Source organism: Mus musculus, chromosome 7 (assembly GCF_000001635.26).
Source record: "Mus musculus strain C57BL/6J chromosome 7, GRCm38.p6 C57BL/6J".
Taxonomy (NCBI): Eukaryota; Metazoa; Chordata; class Mammalia; order Rodentia; family Muridae; genus Mus; species Mus musculus.
In genome coordinates, this window is record NC_000073.6 from 66,642,236 (window position 1) to 66,662,076 (window position 19,841).

The 19,841-nt window shown below is 45.3% G+C and overlaps 1 protein-coding gene across 5 annotated transcripts in view; it reads right to left on the reverse strand.

Moving 5' to 3' along the window:
• Window positions 1–2,329: 2,329 nt before the first annotated feature.
• The window catches only part of Asb7 (ankyrin repeat and SOCS box-containing 7), a 45,315-nt gene continuing 27,803 nt past the window's right edge, over window positions 2,330–19,841 (reverse strand). For 4 of the 5 annotated variants that reach the window (NR_003961.1, XM_006540568.4, XM_006540567.4 and 1 more), the window contains 2 exons: window positions 17,415–18,020; window positions 2,330–5,690 (listed from right to left, as the gene is read on the reverse strand). Coding sequence is in view for 4 of the 5 variants with exons in the window: in XM_006540568.4 (XP_006540631.1) it covers window positions 5,551–5,690; window positions 17,415–18,020 (746 nt within the window). In the remaining variant the exon portion in view is untranslated. Of the gene's footprint in view, window positions 12,790–17,414; window positions 18,021–19,841 lie in introns of all 5 variants that reach the window. The other variant, XM_011250779.3, reaches the window with a different exon arrangement.

The window sequence follows — 19,841 nt, forward strand, 5'->3', positions numbered from 1 at the left end:
CACATCTCCTTAGAACTGGAGTGACAGATGACTGCAAAGTACCATGTGGGTTCTGGGGGACTGCAGCCAGGTTCTCTGCACCAAGAAGTCCTCTTAACTGCTGAGCCCTTTCTCTGGTCCCCAATTTTAATCACATTTTTTACTTCTAATATATTAAATGTCTTCAGGATTGAAAACTGGTTTTGCTTGAAGATGCATACAGAAAACGAACCTTCCCCCACAAAACAAATACACAGGAACACTTGAATAAATGACATGTAGGCGCTTAGTGAAAGAACCATACTTAGAGAACGAACATCCCTCCAAGGTATTGGGGTTCAGGGGTTTACCATGCCACTGACATTCTCTTGTAAGGCACTCATGACCAGCCTCAGGTTTTCCAAATGTGCTGTGGTCTGTGAAGACCACAACTTGTCCCTAGAGAATGAGAACTCTTCTGGAACCTCTTCAACAGAGAAGCAGCTATGCCATGGCCTTCAACAGGGAACCAGAGATATACAGAAACTAATTTGATCCAGTTGACTCCCTTTGCTAACACTTAAGTACACTGACTACTACTGACTACCAGGCAGACGGGGAGTGGCAGCAGACCATAATAGTAAAGAAGCCTCAGGGTGTCCGGTAGGTGTCTCCGTCAGCTGCCCTGTAACCCCAGGATCAGGTAGAGGACGCTTATCCCCATTGTTTTTTTTTTTTTTCTCTAGACTTTTCTTTTTTTTTTCTTCCATTTTTTATTAGGTATTTAGCTCATTTACATTTCCAATGCTATACCAAAAGTCCCCCATACCCCCCCACTCCCCTACCCACCCCCCCCATTGGTTTTTAAGGAAGAGGAAGCTCACTTCTTTAACCCGACACTTGGCAGGCTAAGGCAGGAGGTCGAAGAGTTAGATCCTTGGCCACACAGTGAGACTGTCTCAAAAACATCTAAGTGTGTAAGTGTCATTCCTTCTCGGGTTAAGTTACAGAACCAGGGGGAGGTGACACAAAGCCTTCCTTTCGTCTTGGACACCCAACTACATGGGGTATGGAGGTATTTTTTCGAGCAGATATGTCCCATCGATAGCTAGTAAGCCACTTTCGTGATGGGTCTTTCAGCTGGGAAAACAATACGCCTTCTATCAATCATATCAGAAAAGGAATGTCTCCAAGATTTCTAGGCAACAGAGCTAGTTTTCAAATCTAAATCTCTGTTATCTATTGTAAATGATTTCAAATGTCCCACTCGTGGCCTTGATTTGCAGCAAACCCTGGACAAGCCAGCAAAGCAGTTAATTCTGGCATATCACCGTCCCACATGAGGCACTTCAACAGTCCATCCTTCCTTTCCTTTAGGACGCCATCATTCTTAGGAACTGAAGGTTTCTCTCAGACCCAGCCGCACTTATACTACAGAGGACATTCGGATCTAGGCAACGCTGCTCTCCTGCAGGCTGACACACCACCCAGCTCTGCTGTGTCTGCATTTGCTACTCTGCTTTGTGTGCTGTGGTCTGTACCCACGCCAGTGGTTTGAACGAAGACTTCCTCCACAGTTTATCAATTCTTACTTCCCAGGTAGTGGCACTGTTAGGGGAAGCTTGGGAGGTGAAGTGTAGCCTTGTTGGAGGAAGTGTCACTGGAAGTGAGCTCTGAGTGCTCGAAGGACTTGACCTACTCCCAGTTCTCTCTGTTTCCTGCTTGTGGGTCCAGATGTGAGTTCTCAGCTCGTTGTTCCAGGCACCATACCTGCTGTTCGCTCTCCATGGTGGACTCATCCCTATGGGGACTTATTCCTATGGAACCAACCGTAAGCCTAAATAAACCCTTCCTTCTGTAAGTTGTCCTGGTCATAGTGTTTCATGATAGCAATGGAAAGGCAGCTAGGCACCTGTCTCCTTTGCCAAGATGTGGCAGATAACGAATCTGACTCATGAAGCCTTTGTGCTGGAGTGATACACTCACGACCATGCCCTTTGCTGGCTTGTGTTCACAGAGTGCACTCTATAGGGAGGAGGGGCGGGGTGGGGGTGGGGGGCTCAGCACATGAAGGGCTTGAACCCCATGGTGGGCGGGGCACAGAGCAGCAGAGAATAGACTCCTGCAGGCTTTCCTCTCAGCTCCACAAAGCAGGTAGGTAAATAAACAAATGTAATAAAACACTAAAAAATAAGTAAATAAAAGAGAGTTAAAGAAATGGCTTGAAATGTGCATTGTTTTTGAATAATTTTCTCATCCAGTCACCAGTGACCTAATGTGCTGATGAAAAATACAGCTTTATTCCACTTTACCAAACACCTGGAGTTGTGAAAAAGTTAAGATAGAAGAGAAAGAAAACACAAATTCAGTATTTTTTTTAAACCAGATTTAAGATTTTTTTTTTTAATTCAAATCGACCCAAAGCAAAACTTACGTTACAAAGAAAGAACAGAATATATTATGATACAACACACTGGGAGTTACATGAAAGCTAAATTTGTGGGCAAACAGCCTTGTCCCAATTCCACCCTGGGCTAACAGGTGATTCAGTAGGGAAGTTAGAAACTCTTTCTCATGGTCCACTCTGGCCATTAAGCTACGCTTTCCTGGTGTCTTACGAGGGAGGAGTCTGACAGGTCATGCTAGTCTCCCCCATGCTTTACAAGCGACTCCAGCCACTGCCAGAGTGCTGACCTCTCCAGCAGAATCGTCACTCCAAGCATGACTGGTAATGAATTAAAAAAAAAAAAAACAAACAATCAAGTCACCCAAACTAATAAGCAGGGGTTATTCTGTAGTAAATAGTTTAGAAATATGGGAATTAAATAATCTAAAAAAACACTCTTAACTCTGCTGTACATTTATAAACACAAATATTTACAAAGAAACACCCTTGTTTTCAAAAGATGAGGTTTGCAGTTCGTTAATGATCATATTTTATGAGCTGGTTTCTTTGGTGTATTCGCCAAATGCATTTTATAAAGTTTTAGTAATAGGCTTAAATAATAAATTTCAAAAGAAGCGCAAAAGACTCAGTGTGAATTTTGAGTCAACGGGCTGTGTTATGAGGGGCTGTTTTCTCTCCTAGGGCCACAGACTGCTTCTCTGATAACAAATTCAGGGGCAGACCTGCATGGTCACCACAACCACATCAGCAACTGGACAGCCCTTCCGTTACCATAGAATACAGCACAGGACTGGGGTCTAGTATAAACAAAGGACATTCTCTCAAGCTTCCAGATAAATCAAACCACAAACAATAAATAATGGAATTATACACTTCTTCATTAAATAGAATTTTCAATTCCTGGAAGAGCACTCAGAATTGTTTTTGTTTTTTTGTTTTTTGTTTTTTTTTCTGAAGTCACAGCAGTAAACAGCACAAAGAATTTGCCTTAATATGATCTTTTTATTTGGGATCCCCTGATTCAATTCGATTTCAGTGGCTTAGTTCAGAACCCTCTGAATGGCTGGAAAGTGAATGTCACTTTTAACTTACAAAATAAATTAATTTTCATGTATGATTCCTGTGCAACTGGACACTAATATGGCAGCTCAGAGTCCAGACTCTCAGCTCTCCTCCCACCACTTTCCATGCTGGGCTGGGGCTCTAACACAAGTTACACTCAACTAATTTCTGGTCACTTTGTGTCCCTAAGGCTGGTAGTGTGTCTCCAGCCCTGACCTGGGGCCTGAATAAAGACTGAGAACACAGCTTTGCAGGTGCCTTAGAAGGGGACTCTCCATGGAGGTAACCTTTCAGCCAGGGTCACCACAGCCATCCCTATCTTCCTGGGTCCCAGCTATCACTCTGGCCTCATGCTCTCCCTGAAGGAGGCTATGGGCCACATCAGCAAGTCCCTGAAGCATCCTTTTGCCTGTTCAGGAATCCCTGTGCCACCTAGGCACACGCAAACCCAATGTTCTGCGGTCACAGCTACTCTGGCCAAGACGGCAAGCTTTGGGCTTGAGTGAACAACACTGCTAGCCTGAACTCAGGGAAACCTAATTCTGCTTAATTATGTTAGGAGGGGAAGACTTTACCCTCTATGCCTTCAAACTGGCAATTCTGACAAGAAAGGAGAAGCCCTTATCCTGCAACCTTTTGATAGCAAATTTATTAACAGTTTATAAATATTTAAAAAATTTGTCACAGCACTAAGAATGGCATGGGGAACTTAAAAGGGGGTGTCTTCAAACTAACATAACGTCAAATGAAGCAGTGAGTGTGTGTCCCCAGGAACACCCATGATGCCTAGGGCCTCTGGGCCCTCCCCCTTGTTACTAACACTTTACTACATCCGGGTCTTTCTTGCACATACTTGTCCAACCAACCCAGAAAATTAAAATATTTGTCTTGAAGAGCTTTACTGTACTCACCTTCAAAATAGACAGGAAATACTTAATTAGCGTATCAGCAATTTGCCAGGCTTACAAAAGGGTGCCCATTAGAGACTTTCCCCTTAAAATATATATGTATACATATTACCAGGAAGGCAAAAAAATCCACCAAGAAACCACCCTGAAATATTTAGTCATTAAAGTAGAATGGTTTAGCAAGAATGTGGGCTATTTCTAGGGACCTCTGTCATCACCAGAATATGAAATTTGTTCTTTAAGGTGAAATAAAACACAAAGTTTAAGGTGGAAACTGAGGTGATCCTGGTGGCCTGCTGTGGGATGGAGGTGGTGATGATGGCTCCAAGGGGCACAAGGAAGCCAACTGAAGAACAGGAAGAGCAAACCATCCAGAGACGACACCAAGAGAGTTGCACAAGAGGCACCATTTTTTGTTTTTGTTTTGTTTTTTAAAAAACAGAATACACTGGCTTTAAAAAGTTAATTCCTTTCCCCATTGATTTTGTTTTAAAAGCACAATTCAATAAGAGAGGGGGTGGGGGAGTTGAAACACAATGTTTCAGGGTAGTGTCTTACAGTTGTTAAAAAAAATAATTTAAAAAAAAAGCGCACACCAAAGGAAGCCGAGGTCCTGGGTTGGTTTTTTTCATCGGAAAGCTACATTAATTAGAAGGGAAAAAGGATTTTTAAACAGCTCATCTGTACTCATTAAAAATGAATGAGGCGACAGCATTACTGTAAGTTTCTTCACAGAGAATTTTCCAGCATCACCCAGGATCACAGGAGGTGAGCCTGAGACCTCCAAACTTTAAGAAGTATTCCGTCTACTGGTTCCTAGTACCGTGTTCACCAATGAAACCAGAGCATCAAAAGGGAAAATTCTCTGCTTCAAACCTGTCTATATTGTGCACTTAGGAAAAACAAATTTTCTAAATGCAGTATTGTATAGAAAGGCTTGGACCTCATCGACTTGGACCAAGAAACCAAATTAAGACCTTCAAGCGTGGGGTGTGTATGTGTGAGTGTAGACACACACACACACACACACACACACACACACACACACACAGATCCCTCCCCCAAATGAAATCCAAACAAACATAAACCTAAAAGTGTATACCTGCTTTCTGACTTGACCGCAAATCAGAAATTGCATAGGATATACTTTGTGCAAGGCCTGAAGCCTTTTAAGTATCTGGAATAACTCGTAATCTTGTCCACAGTCCAGGTGTATCAGATATCATCAAATTTGTGTTTTAAGTAGTCTTTCATGACCTTGGCAATTGGTAGCTCATCAAGCAGCTTCAGGTTTTGAAGGCCTATACACTGTCGAATTTTAATTCGGCACAGGTCCTGCAGGGTTCTGGGCTGTCCTAAAATGACAGAGAAAAGAGAACGTTACAGAGGTACAAAGCATTGGAGAGGGAGGGATGTGAGGGAAGGCATTGTCTGAGGAAGGGTCTACTGTGGATCTTACAGTCAAAGGACTGACCGAGATTCTCAAGTGTCATCTGTCCCTTCCTGTGGTGTCTCACCCACTTGGTCTTTTCCAAAACTCTTTACAAGGCGGTAATGTTATGGTCTGAGTATGCAATGGTCCTGTCAGGCACCCGATTAGAATATTCTGTGCCTGAATGATGGTACTGCCTTGGTGAGTGCTGTGGAATCTCCAGGAGGTGGGACATAGCTAGAGGACAGAAGTCAACGAGAGCAGAGCACTGGGAGTTGATTATTATTCCTGGATCCTTTTCTGTGTCCTCTTCTCTAACAGGCAGATGCCTCCATCTCTGCCTTTATATATATGGTCCTGAGGGTGAGAGATTTAAGGATACTGGCAGCTGTCAGATAACCAATTGTAGTTTAGAATGAGACTAAGGATAGTCTCTATGATTCCAAGCCTGGCATTCTTTCTACAAATCAAAGAACTGTGGGTCTGTCCCGATGAGAGTCTAATACAAAGGGGAGCTTCCATGAGCAGGTGGTTTCTCTATGCCTCAGTTTCTCCACAACAAAACATGGCCTGGTTGAGATGCTCTCTGGGGTGGCCTGTTTTGACTCTGAGGCTAGGACACTGCAGCTTCTCTACAGAGCTCTTTGCAAATGACATCCTGCTTGCCTGTTCATTGTCAGCATCTAGGGAGTTTGAAAGCCACCTTAAGCTAGTCTGAATCGCTAGCTCACAACCATGGTTGTCACTGAATCCAAAAGAGAAGCAATAAAATCCAAAGTCTTTTCTCTCAACAGTACTGAATATTATCAACATAAGGAAAACTTGTTCAATAATGGTTCAGTAGGTGTCTGGAGTCACACAGGACATAACGGTATAAAAAGGCTATCCCATATTAAATACTTGCGGCTTCTTGTCCAACAGAAGTGTGTGATATGTCTAGAGTCCTTTTACCGTTTTACAAGTGAGGCATACGTAGCTCCACTCCATTTTACTAGTAGTCTCAGAGACATTAAGCAATGTGCTTCAAAACCCAAGGAGATAGCGTTTTTCAGAAGCCAGCAATCATTTAGTGTCAAATCCCATTATGTCTTTCAAAATTACTGAGGATACGAAAGAACTTTGTTGTGGGCCACATCTTTGGTGATGACCACATCACAAGTTACAACAGAAATTTTATAAATACCTGTAAATCCATTTAAAAGTAATTAAATCAAACCAACTGCATATTGAAATGAACAACATGATAAAAACTGTTTTACAAAACAGTCAAAGGGGTGTGGCACCCCTCACCCCCACCCCATTTGCCATGCTTTGTAACACATGGCTTTCCAGAGAATAGCTAAGCTTTCTTGTGTACATTTGCATTCAGTCTGTTGAAATAAAAACCACACCACATAGTCTCCGGAGAGGAGGAACATGAAGATGGGCAGATAACACCATACTGCTGCTATGAGCTCACGCCAACCTCATAACCTCCCTGGGAGGGTCCCAGGCTGTTCTTGGAGAAGCACCACTCTTCTGAGTACCTCATCTCTTGTTTGCACTGTTTTAATAGTGACAATGCAAAATCAAGTAATTTTTCCTAAGTGGAAAGAACTCCATAAGACTTAGAACTCCTGATCTAGCAATGACGCTTCGTAGAGGGGCACTTCTCTAGTGAGCGCAAGACCTCATCAGATTCAACTCCAAAACAGGAAGGAAGAAGAAAAGACTCTAGAAGGCCTGGGTGAGACCGCTGCTGCTCTCCATCAGTACCTCACCCATGGTCTCCTAGGAGCCTCAGGGCAGGAGAGCTCAGGCTCTCTCTCCATCATACACTGTCAGAGATACCTGCACCATTAGTGCTTAACTGAGTTTACCCAGCACCAAAGCATTTAAGACAACATTCCATTAAGTTCCTTATTTGTTTGCAGTGTTTCAGGGGAGGCTTGACGGGGGATTCTCTGGCAAAATAGTTCACTCACCCAGGGGCTGGTGAGGTAGTGCTGTGGCCACTGGGAGTCTACATGTTCTGGAATGCTCTGTTCAGTGGAGGTCCTAGGCCAACGCATATTGGAATGCTTTTCTCAGTTTCTAATTTTTCCTTTGTTTCTCCTTTAGCGACATGCCATGAATGACATCCTTTAATATTTTGGAAGAATGTGGTCTTTTAAAGCTCTTTTTAACCACATGTAACTCCTTACTGCAGAGCTGCCTTGAATGGTAAGGGCATACTGTAGTGGTTAAACTCAACAATCCTGGAGTCAGGACACATGCTTGGCTCCTAGTCACTCACAACCCACATGGTCCTCGCCAAGGTGTTTAGCCTGGTGCCTTAGTTTCTTCATAACAACACCTACCTCAAAGGTTGTATAAGAAGTAAAAACATTCACTGTGGCAAAGTGGTAAGACCAGTGTAAGGCAAACCGGAAATAACCAGAAAGCAAATTCTAAAAATATTAGTTGCTAAACACTTATAGGGATAGTTCTTCTCATTTTCAGGAAACAAGAAGGCCATTCTTGGAAAGTGGTCTTCATCTTCATGTGGAAAGATGGTAAGAAAGCAAGGCTGGAAAGGGGCAAGTAGTAGCCACTAGCAGGGAACAGTTGGCAAACTGCTGGAAGCCACTGTTATGACTTCAAAGGGCTGAATATGAAGACTTTTGCTGTGTAAAAGGACACACGGTGGCAGGGAGTGGGTGTCACTACCTCCCTGCGCACACCAAGAAGTGAACTCCGTTGGCTTGTCAGCATGCGGAGGCAACAGCAGGCTACTGGCAAAGGGCAGTAAGGGCACTCAGGGCTACTGTGCCTCCACACACATCTCGGGAATCCTTCTGCAGGGACAGCATCTTGGGACTAGGAGATCATGATTACAAGATTAATATTTATTTCTTGTCAACGGACCACAGGAAAGCATCGCCTGAGAACCCACTGCATGCTTACCATGCTTCTCTTCTTACAAAGAAGAGAAGGAAGGAGGAGCAGAGAAGAGGACACAGACGACAAGAGGAGGGACAATCAGCAGACCTGCACACACCACCCACTAGGCATCACAGGCAGCGAGGAAGTGCTGCTCCACAGTGGGCTGTAACAGGGAGGCTGAGGCCAGCTCCCCACAGACTGTAATTTATGGACTCATAAACACTGGAGGATGCAGCAGGAACTACAAGGTCTTCAGACTAATGAATGCCAATGGGATTACACAATAGTTCAAAGAGTTAATCTTTCCTAGTGTGGAGAAGCCTATCATTATTAATAACCAGGCTGGCACAAAATAGGAAATCTGCTGCTGACCGTCCCAGTTTAGAATCAAGAGGAAGCCTGAGGGGATAACTTAGAAAAGTACCTGTCCCAAAGGCCTCCCCACCTCTACACACACCTTGTGGCTTTCGTGAGGGAGGCCTAACTGATTTCTTAGGATAAAGATATCTACACTTGGGCACTAGAAAGATGACTCAGCTGCTAAAAGGGTGTGAGGTGGTCTTCCAATTTCCAGCACCCATGCCAGCTGCTCACCACCACTGATCACTCCAGTTCCAGAGGCTCTAACGCCTCCGGGCTTTGTAGACACCTGTACTCATGTACACAGACACCCATCCATAATTAAAAATAAATCTTTAAAGCATACTAATTACTCATAAAGGTAGACGAAGACCAAACATCTGAAACAGTCAAGGGTAACCACACAGAAGATGAAGTCCTAGGCTTCGCTGTAGAGGGGGACAGTGATACAGAGGGGAGTAGGCCAAGAAACCGAGGGCGCTTGCTGCCCTCCTCCAGACTGCTTCAGGGTCTGTCATTCCCTAGAGGGCCTCTTCATCTCTGCCAGCATCCAGGATGGTCTCCTAATATTTCTGTTTAATTCCAGCTCCCATTTTAAAATTTGACTTTTTATTTTTGAGACAAGGTCTCATTATGTCGCCCCAGCTGACCTGGAACTTATTGTACCAGGTTGGCCTACACTTCACAGAGATCCACTTGCCTTTGCCTTCTGTGTGCTGGGTTAAAGGCATGCCCTGCCACATCTAGCCAATGACACAGTATTCTTTTTGCTCTTGCTTCTAAAGTCCTCTCACTGGGACTAAGTATAAAGTGGGGTAAACAACTCTTGCTTTGTAGGTCCAATGGCCGGTTCTAGCTCCCTTAAAATAAAAATGGCAGTATTGACTTACAGTTCAAACATACAGTATCAGCTTTCTGGCATAAATTTATTGGTTACATTTTCCTCAGGTGGCTGAGCACTGGTGGTCTGAATGAGACGCCCTCCATAATCTTGGGCACAGAAATGCTTGGTCTCCAGTGGGTGGCACTCTTTGGGGTGCCTTAGGAGGTGTGGCCTTGCTGGAGGAAGTATGTCACTGGAGGTGGGCTTTGGGAGTTTAAAGCCATTCCTTTTGCTAGTTCACGCTGCCTGGTGCTTGTGGCTGCTGCTTCCTGTTCCTGCTGCCACGCCTTTGCTCTGCCCTTCAGCCTCTCATCCTTTCTTCTAGACATGCCTTGTCATGGTGTTTTATCACAGTGACTGAGAAGTAACAGAGTCAGGCAAAAGTGATCCGTGGTTTTCTCTCAAATGTCAAGGCATCTATAGGTACCAACCCTGACAGTAGGGATTTATAAACACCTCAAGAAGGTATGGAAGAAGAGCCTTTCAGGTTAGTGAGAAGAGAGGGATTTATTTAAAAGGATGGTCTCTGTGTCAAAGAACCTAAGATGTGGTGTTATCTAAATGACCACAGTGTTCATTTTTAATATGTTAACAGTAGAAACTCCTGTAAGGCTCTAAAGTAGATGATCTGGCAAAAGTTTCCAATTCACTAGGGAAAAAAAAAATGTAAAGACCCTTAGTTAAAACGAGTCACATGAATTCTCCACATAGAGAGTATACTTATAATAGGTCATCCCATAAAATAACAACAGAAGCACTAGGAATGAGCATAGTAGGTCAGGACGGTTGTCATCTAGGCTGTGTGTGTGGTGAAGCCACGGCATACTACTCTGGGCTGAATTTAGCTCAGAAAGCCACAGCCTGTTTGACGTCCTTAAATTTTAAAACACTGAGAGGCCATGCCTTTTGTTAGCCTGCATTTTTAAAAGGTGTGTGTGTGTGTGTGCATGTGTATGTATGACGTGAGGTGTGTGTGTGTCTGTGTTGGTGGTGCCAGGGATTGAACCCAGGGCCCCTTGCACACTAAGCACTTACTCTACTACAGAGCTTCAAAACCAAGTCTCCCCTGGCCCCCAGGCCTCAAAGGGTTTTTTCTCTTTTTTTCTTCATTTTTACTTTTAGTCTCAAGTCTTATTTCTGTAAACATAGTACTTTGTGTGTGTGTTTTAATAACATAGTACTTGACTACTACTGAAATCTAAACAAAAAAATATTTCTGGTTACTTCGATATTTATAAAACAATATTTTTAAACATCTGTGATTAATGTTCCAGCAAGCAACTATCCTAAGCACTTGACAGAGTAAGTCTCCTGTGAAACAGTTTACACAACTCAATTCCCAGCCTCTTCAGCTTTCCCTTTCAGCATTATGAGCTATTTAATTCCTTAAAACACACAAATCCAAATCCCCCGGGCCTGCCTTTTACACAGCACTGAAGGTGTGCTGACAGTGACTCTAGGTTTTGCACGATGCTTCTGAGACACAGGCAACTGCCCCAGTCAATGTCTCAGTGAACCCGCGGACGTCCAGACCAGCCGTGGAGCAGGCCACTGGAAGAAGGCCACGCCAGCAAGGTGATGGGTGGTTCATTTACTCGGGGACCTGGCATGTCTGACATGTTCTGTGCATGACTAGTCTCTGAAAACTGCCTTCAGGATCCAACATACTAAAATTCCCAACTGATAGGATCACTAATCCTGAGTCAGCAAAGCCACAATTTTATAAATGTCAGTCAGGAAGGAGGGGTCTCTCCAGAGCCAAAGCCATACGCAGGCAAGTGTGAGGCAAGCTTTCAACTTACCCAGATTTTTTAATCAAAAATACATTAACGATTCTTCAAATTCTCAAACACCAGGCTGAGAGGATACCTTTAAAACCCCTGAATGTAGGGCTGGCATGTGGCATAGTGATGGTAACCGTGGACCAATTACTGAGTATGCCCACTGCCCTGGCGTTGATCTTTAGCACTGAAAATGTGGAAATTCCACAGTGCTCAGTCGCCTTGCTTAGCTGGCGGATGGATGCCTCTGTACCTTTACAGTGGGAAACTCTCAGAGAACTTTTGCTTCTGCTGATTATACTGCTCTATAGTTACCATACTCAGAAAACTACACATTTCAGAAACATTTTGACTTGCTTAAAAATAACAATGATCAGTTTATCAGCTGACGTAATTTTTATGAAAACAAATAAAAACCAGAGTCACTTTCAGAACAAGGTGGCTGCAAAGAGAGGGCTGTTGCTCCTTTCCTGCAAATGTCTGCCTTCCATCTGCTCTGAACTTCCGAGTGCTAGCCTGGCACACTGTGCTAGCCTGATGCAGTGTGCTAGCCTGGTGCACTGTGCCGGCCTGGCACACTGTGCTAGCCTGATGCAGTGTGCTAGCCCCGAGGCTAGCTTCACTCAAATATGTTGCTAGGAAAGCAAGGAGTACTTAGAACAGCCTTTTCCAGCTAACCTTGGATCCTCTATGAACCTGTCGTAAAATGAGACAAGGAGCTTTTTTCTTTTTCAATTTGATGTGTGTGTGTGTGTGTGTGTGTGTGTGTGTGTGTGTGTGTGTGTGTTGCATACATATGAAGTGCATGTGTGTGCAGAGGCCAGTAGTAAATACTGTCTTCCTCAACTGCTCCTTCACCTTATTTTTTGAGGCAGGGTCTCTCACTAAAGCTGGAGGTCAGCGACTGGCTGGGAGCTGGCCCGGAAGCCCCAGGGATCCTCCTGTCTTCACTCGCCTGCTGCTGGGGTTACAAAAGCATGCTACCATGGCCAGCATGTTATCTGGGTGCTGCTTATCCAAACTGATGTCTCCATGCTTGCTTGGCAAACACTACCAGCTCAGCCGTCTCCCCAGTCCCAACGGTGGCACAGAATCTGAAATACATTGATGAACTTTCTGTACGTTTAGATTATAGTCCATTGGTGTATCTTAAACTTCTAGTGGATCTTTTACCCATGCACACAGTAACATAAACTTGTCATCAGGAACACATGGCACACTAGGTTATGCATGCCTTCAAATTGTTAGCCAATTTCAACATATGATAGCAAAAGAAATCACTTTTCTTAATATTTCCAGTGATCTCAGAAAACCATTACATAGAAGGACTCTCACAATTGTAAATACAAGTTTTTGAAACCCCTCTTTTCAAAGCTCAAGTCTGACTGGTCATCAATACTGTGGTCATTTTCCTTGATGTGACAAGTGAACTTTGCTCGTTTCTAAGAAAATGCCTGCTAAGTGCCCATGATTAAATGGTACAGTTTGGCTGTCAGTCAATCTTTCAAGGAGAAATGGTTCTCCATGAAAAAGCTGCTGGTCCAGCTCAGACAGACCTGCCACTTCCCCACTTGGCCGTCTTCACCCACAGAGCGCTGACAAGGTCTGTGCACAAAGGGACAAGACTCGACTCAGTTACGGTTACGCTTTGTCCAACGCATTTGTAAATGGGCTGCAGTACCCATGACTGAGGCTGCCTGGCAGCGAGGAAAACAGTGATTACCAGTGCCACACCAGCCAGACTGTCACTCTAACCTGGAAGCACAAAGGTCACCTAGTGAAAACTGTGGCTATGCACAGCGTCTGGACCTTACACCCCCTGAAGCCTCCTAGAAGCCCATTCTCTGGAAAATACAACAAACAAATCCCAGGGCTCTATGGTGTGTGCTCTCTCTCTCCCCCTACCCCGTTCTCTCCTTCCTTCTGTCCTTCCCTTCCTCTCTAGTACTAGAAAACCACTGCCTTTAAAAGTAGCTGTTGGCAAGAATTTGGTTCAGCTCCCTCAGTTTTTCAAGGAGGGCACCAAGCTCTGAGGGGTGAGTCTGGGGGCTGAAGAGCTTGCTTGAAGTTACTAGGCACGCTGTTTGTGGTACTCTGCAGCACCCCATTCTGCGGGTTTGATGGCATCTCTGATAACGGGCACCGCTGAGAACCTGTGATGATGTAGAGACAGGAACCAGCTGATCCCAGTGTGCAAAGCACTCACCAGCTCAAAGAACCAAAGCAAGGATGCTTTCACACTTAAAAAAAAAAAAAAAAAAAGGCAACACCAGATGGACAATCCATTCTAACTCTCACAGAGCTTGGACGTCATCACTCCCAAGTGCAAAAGGAAGAAAAATTGCTCAACTTTAAAAACTAAGACTGATCTTGGAGCAAGCAAAAAGACTGAAGCTGCAGGCAGCGCACCTTCTTTGAAAGCTCTGGAGATTATGATTATTAGGCCAGCGTGCCATGACTGAGGCATGCTCATGAGGCATGCTCACCTGAGCAAAAGCCACGGGGCCCAGACACAGAAACACTGGAGGCTGCGGATGGACAGGAAATCAGGAGCCAGTCAAAGGAAGTTCTGCCAGGTCCTCAAAGTGAGGCCGATGAAGCCCCTGATGGCTATGACAGAGGCAGGTGTGTGCAACCAGCACCCCAAACCTCTCTAGAAGTTAAGGCTGCTCTCCAAAGGCAGAGACTCTCACAGAGAATGGACATCTCAGGTTCAGCCCTCTCAGCCTTCCTAGCTCACCTTACAGAACTGGAGGGAAAGCTACCTGAGGGAGAAAGCACGGATGGCCATTCCAGCCTGGGACACAGGCCCACTTACAAGGCTGGAAGTCAATTAGAAGATCATGGGGTTGTGGGGCCCCATCACACCTATAACTATACTAACTGCCCTTCAATGTAGTAGTGGTGGGTTAGACCTGAAAAAGAGTCAAGGGGATGAGGGGGAGGCTGAAGGAGGGGGAGAAACACAGACACAGGAGAACTTGGCCCAGGCAGCCATCTGCAGTCACATAAAACACAGCCCCATGCCAGAAGACGAGGAAGCCTTCCATGCAGGCTGTTAGAGGCAAGGGTATGGTGGCTCAAACCTATAATCCCAGCACCAGGGAAGCACAGGCAGAGAGACTGGCTGCAAGTCTGATGAGAGCCAAGGCCATCTCAAAAGGATCAAAATAGAAGAAAAAAAAAAAAGGGTGCGTGTGTGTGTGTGTGTGTGTGTGTGTGTATGTGTGTGTTATTTATCTGAGTTCTTGCTGCTCTTCACATTATGCCTAGCTTCAGCTTAAAAAAAAAGAAAACAAAAAACAAAAAACAAAAAAAAACCATACCATGCTAGGTAATATAAAAAGAAAGACAGCCAAAGAGATAAAGCTAGTATCAGAAACAGGCTTAGGTGTGACACAGATGTTGCAATTACTATAAGCCAGAGAACCTAGAGTAACCACGGCTATTCATTTAAACCTATGGAAAACATTAGAGTGAGGGATGCCCCGACTAATGCCCTAATAAGGCAGCGGTAGGAAGGGTCCCACAGATCGTGCACATATGGAGGACTCTGGCCAAATGAGGACTAGAGAAACAGACAACCAAGAAGAGCCCGGACTCTACCTGCCTGAACCCAACTTTGACTCTGTCTTCTGAGCAAGCTCCTCTCCTGCCTAAGGGAAAATATTTACATGGAAAGAACTCCGAGGTCCAAGGCTCCTCCAGAATGCAACCTCACCAACCACACGCAGAGGCAGGAAGGACCCTCTCAGGCGCCGTGCTCTAGCTCATTTCCGCACCATAAACACAGGCAACTGCAGCTCACCGACTCTGTTTATTGTGTATTTTGGAGACAGGGTCTTGTGATTGTAGCCTATTCCTATACAGCCTGCCTGGCCTTCAACCCTACATCCTCTTGTCTCAGCCTCCTGAGGTGTGTCCCGCCACACTCAGCTAACAGCCCTTTCCAGTCCTTCCGTCCCGTTCCCTGCAGAAGTGACTGGGCAGACAGAGGCTGCTCTACCCAGTCATCCCGTCTATAATCCAAGCTTGAGCATTGCTAGATGTGCTATTGTCCCAAACTACAGTGTCTCTGTGAATACAATTCCAGGCATGAATTCATACAAATCTCATCTTCTTAACATCCAAGTTCTTGTTAGTTACCACCCAAGGTTATGCCGTGTCATAAAATTTCTCTGTCCTTTGGGAAGATTTTCTATTCTGGGGGTCAGCTTAGCAGCTCTGCTCTTACAGAAGACCTGGGTTCAGTTCCCAGTATCCTCATGGCAGATATCAACTCCTAGAACTCTAGTTCCACAGGACCCAGTGCCTGCTGGCTGTCCTGGATACTATATACACACGGGACACGGGGATATGGGCAGGCAGAACACCAGAACGCACGGAGTGAAAATAAATACCTTCTAAAATATTGCCCACGTTCTAATAACTCTCTAGTCTGAACTTATTGATCAACCACATAACTGTGTACCGTGGTGAAGGGGGGTGCTGACAACAGAAATCTCAGCTAAATTATCACCAGGTCCTCTGGTAGGGTCCACCTTTAGTTAGCCATGTCCTTGGGTTACGCTACGCTTGAATATTTTCACAGAGTTACACACCTGTACTCTTTCAACAATATTTCTTCTGCTTCTCCCCCTTCTTGTATAAATAAGTTCCTCTTTTGGTTTAGGAAAGCATTTCCATAATTTGCTTTCCCCCTCAGCTGTTATGCAACCCCAAAGGCCCAAACACCCCAGACCCTCGAGGCTCCACAATTATGTCCTCGTGGGCACATGGACAAGCGGCTCCACTCTCCCTTGCTCTAGCCGGGCCTAGGGGAAGGGCCGTTCATCTCAGGCCTGCAGCTGTGTGTCCTCACTGCCATGCCACCTGGTCCCTCCACACAGCTCCATGTCCTCCAGGTCTACTGTCCTCTCTGTTTACTTGCTCCACTTCCTGGCTTTTTAAAAACTCAAAACTAAAACTGGCCTCTTATAAATCATAATCAGAAGCCAGCCTTCCTTCTGTAATCAAGATCACGTGGGGAAAGGCATCGAGGCATGGAACAGCACAGCCGGGTTAATCTAAGGCGCTTATAGACGTCAGCCTCCTGGGTCACACGTTACCCTGTGCTACATCACTTAGGTGGTAGGGAAGCCGACAAGAGAAGGTAACAAAGCCCATGCAAACTAACAGCTGCACTCAGAGGACAGCATGGCCATCGGCTGCTGCCGAGTGAGATGAAGTGTCTCTCAGAAGCTGAGCAGACGCTGATGGAAGCCGTGTGGCCTAGGAACCTAGTGTTTTCACAGATCTTCCTTAGCCTCTATTCCTGGGGTGTCTAAATAATCCAGAGTGGCCTTCCTCTCATGTGGAACTTAGTAAGAAAGTACAAAACCGTCTCCATAGCTAAGCAATCTAAGATCCCACCCTCCTTTCTAGTTCTTCCATCTGAACCTGCACAGGCCCAGGCAGGCTATCACTCGGAGCAGGGGAACCACCCTATTCTAACTTTCAGCTCCATCCATTTTGAAAAGTGTCTGTCCTTGACACAAAACTTTACTGTCCCCTTTTATCAACGCAATGGGATTTTGGGTAAATGAGTACTACTTACCAAGCAGGACTTATAAGAATGGTTAGCTCCTAGTCAGCTCAGATTACAGAAATACCTCAAGCAATTCAGAAGGTTCGGATTAAGAGGAAAAGATGCAATAATAGTAGTAATTGTATTACATACTTGTGACGTCTTGTAAGAAATCCAAACACGGCCGACTACTTCCTGAAATACTTATGGAAACGGCCAGTGGAGTCTGACCTTCATAGTTCCTTGTGTTCGTGTCCGCTCCATAGTTATACAGCATCCGTGCGCAGAGCACGTCATCACGGAGGGCAGACAAGTGCAAAGGAGTCTGTCCGTCTTCTAGACGCCCTAAGTTTGTGTCTGCTCCTCTCTGAAGAAACATGCGGCAGTAAGAGTGATTGCTTTTGATCACAGCATAGCGCAGCAGGAATCCGTTCTGGATGTCGATGTTGGCGTTGTGGTCCAGAAGGATCTTCACACAGCTTGACCGCTCTCGGATGATGGCAAGCTGAAGTGGCGTTGTACCTTTATCACTGAGCGGGTCAACTTCAGCCTTGAACTCCAGGAGGAGCCGGACAAATGAGTCCCTACCGTAGTGGGCAGCCACATGGAGGGGAGTCCAGCCATCATTGCTTTTTGCATTAATAATGTCACTCCTGTACTCAGACTCTAACATCAGGCGTGCAATCCGGGCCCGGCCGTGCATGGCAGCGTAATGCAGAGCAGTGAAGCCTCCGATTAAATCCTTAACCGTGGGATCAGCTAGGGTTAAACCAGAATGAAAAGGTCAGTGGCTGCTGAGACAGAGCAAGTCTATCAGGGCAGAGTTATCAGGGACCAGCCGGTTATCCTGGACTGTGAAGGGTTCAATGCGATGGATGATGCTGAGGACTTGCCCAGGCTTAACACAGTATTAAGTGTCTCAGTGGAAAGCACATTCTAGTAGCAAGCTATCAAGCCCAAGTCAACGGGAGGAGGAGGGGGAAGAGCAACACTGTTTAAAGATAGGCCCTGCCAGCAGACCCGCAGCACCTCGCCCCTCCTGCTGGTCAACCTGAGACTTTCAGCCTCCGATCGCAGCCTGAATCACACTTCTCCCCTGTCTCCAGCTATTTTTGTGTTTTTTCCTTGTGCTACTTCTTGGCCTAAAGAGAAGCATGCACAGCAACACTGCTGCTCTGAATTACAGCATCCTACAGTCAGCCAGACTTGTTTTAAAATTTAGTAGGGTGTGTGTGTGTGTGTGTGTGTGTGTGGAGGGGGAGGCAAAGAACCAAGGTGCTGCTGCTATGTTCCATGAAAGAAGCAGGTGAGACCTGTGCTGAATGGCACAGCATGATACAGTCTGTGCACAGGACTGAGACAGGACCTCGAGTTCAGCTACAGACGGTCCTGTGAGCGTATCAGCAAGTGCTTTAGTTGCAAAGACGGGAGAAACCTCAGCACTGTATAAATACTGCTTTTCAAACGACTGTTGTAAAGACTCCTAAACCACAGATCCCTGGGAAGGAAACCTCCCAGGGATCATCTACCCAGCGGCTCTCTGAGCTACAGACCTTCGCCACCTACGCTGCCCTTCCTGTGGCGCCAAAGGTCAGCAAGCTGTGGCTCACATCTCACTGGCGTCCCTGTGTCCCTGGGACAGAGACAAGAATGACCTCCCCTACATGGTGGACCCGACTTCCTGGCAGCAAGTAAACCAGCCGAGGAAGAGCGCCCAGGTGGGCCTAGTGACAAGCATGACAATGCTCCTACATAACTCAGCTGTTATGTACAAAAAAAAAAAAAAAAAAAAATGTTCTTCACAGGCACAAAATGCCTCCAAATCTATGTGATTAAATACTTATGTACTGTTTAATAAGATCTTATTTAGTTCCAGACTACAACAGCTGGAGTCTCTTACAAGAGACTGCGAGGCAGAAAATGGTATGTTGAAATATTAATAATACCGTAGCGGGTGAAAACTGCAGTTAAAGAGTTGTTAGCAAATAGAACCTGTAAAAAGTAAACTATTACTTTAACTCCTTGCAATATTTGACATAATGTGACAGATAACAACAACAATAAAACCACCAACAACAAAAAAGAAGGCCTCGGCAATGGCCTTAACTAAAAGAATATTCAGTATCTAGGACGATGTAACAGGCAAGCCAGAAAGCTGATGTAAAGCACTCTGCTGCCACCTACTGGAAGAGTCTGATCATGCACTACTCATTCATCTTTCGCTACGGGTGACTGAGCTCTCAGACCAAACTGATTTAAAATTAGATTAAGTGATGGCTGGAGAGATGGCTCAGTGGCTGAAACTCTTGCTGCTCTTTCAGAGAACCTGGATTCAGTTCCCGACACAGGTATCAGGCAGCTCATAACCACCTGTTTCTTCAGCTTCAGGGGAACCTATGCCCTCTTCTGGTCTTAGCAGGGACTACATGTATAAACATAAATCCATGCTCGTTCGTTCGTTCATTCATTCATTTTCTCTCTCTCCTCCCCCCTCTCACACACTCACTTTCTCTCTCTCTCTCTCTCTCTCTCTCTCTCTTTCTCACACACACACACACACACACACACACACACACACAC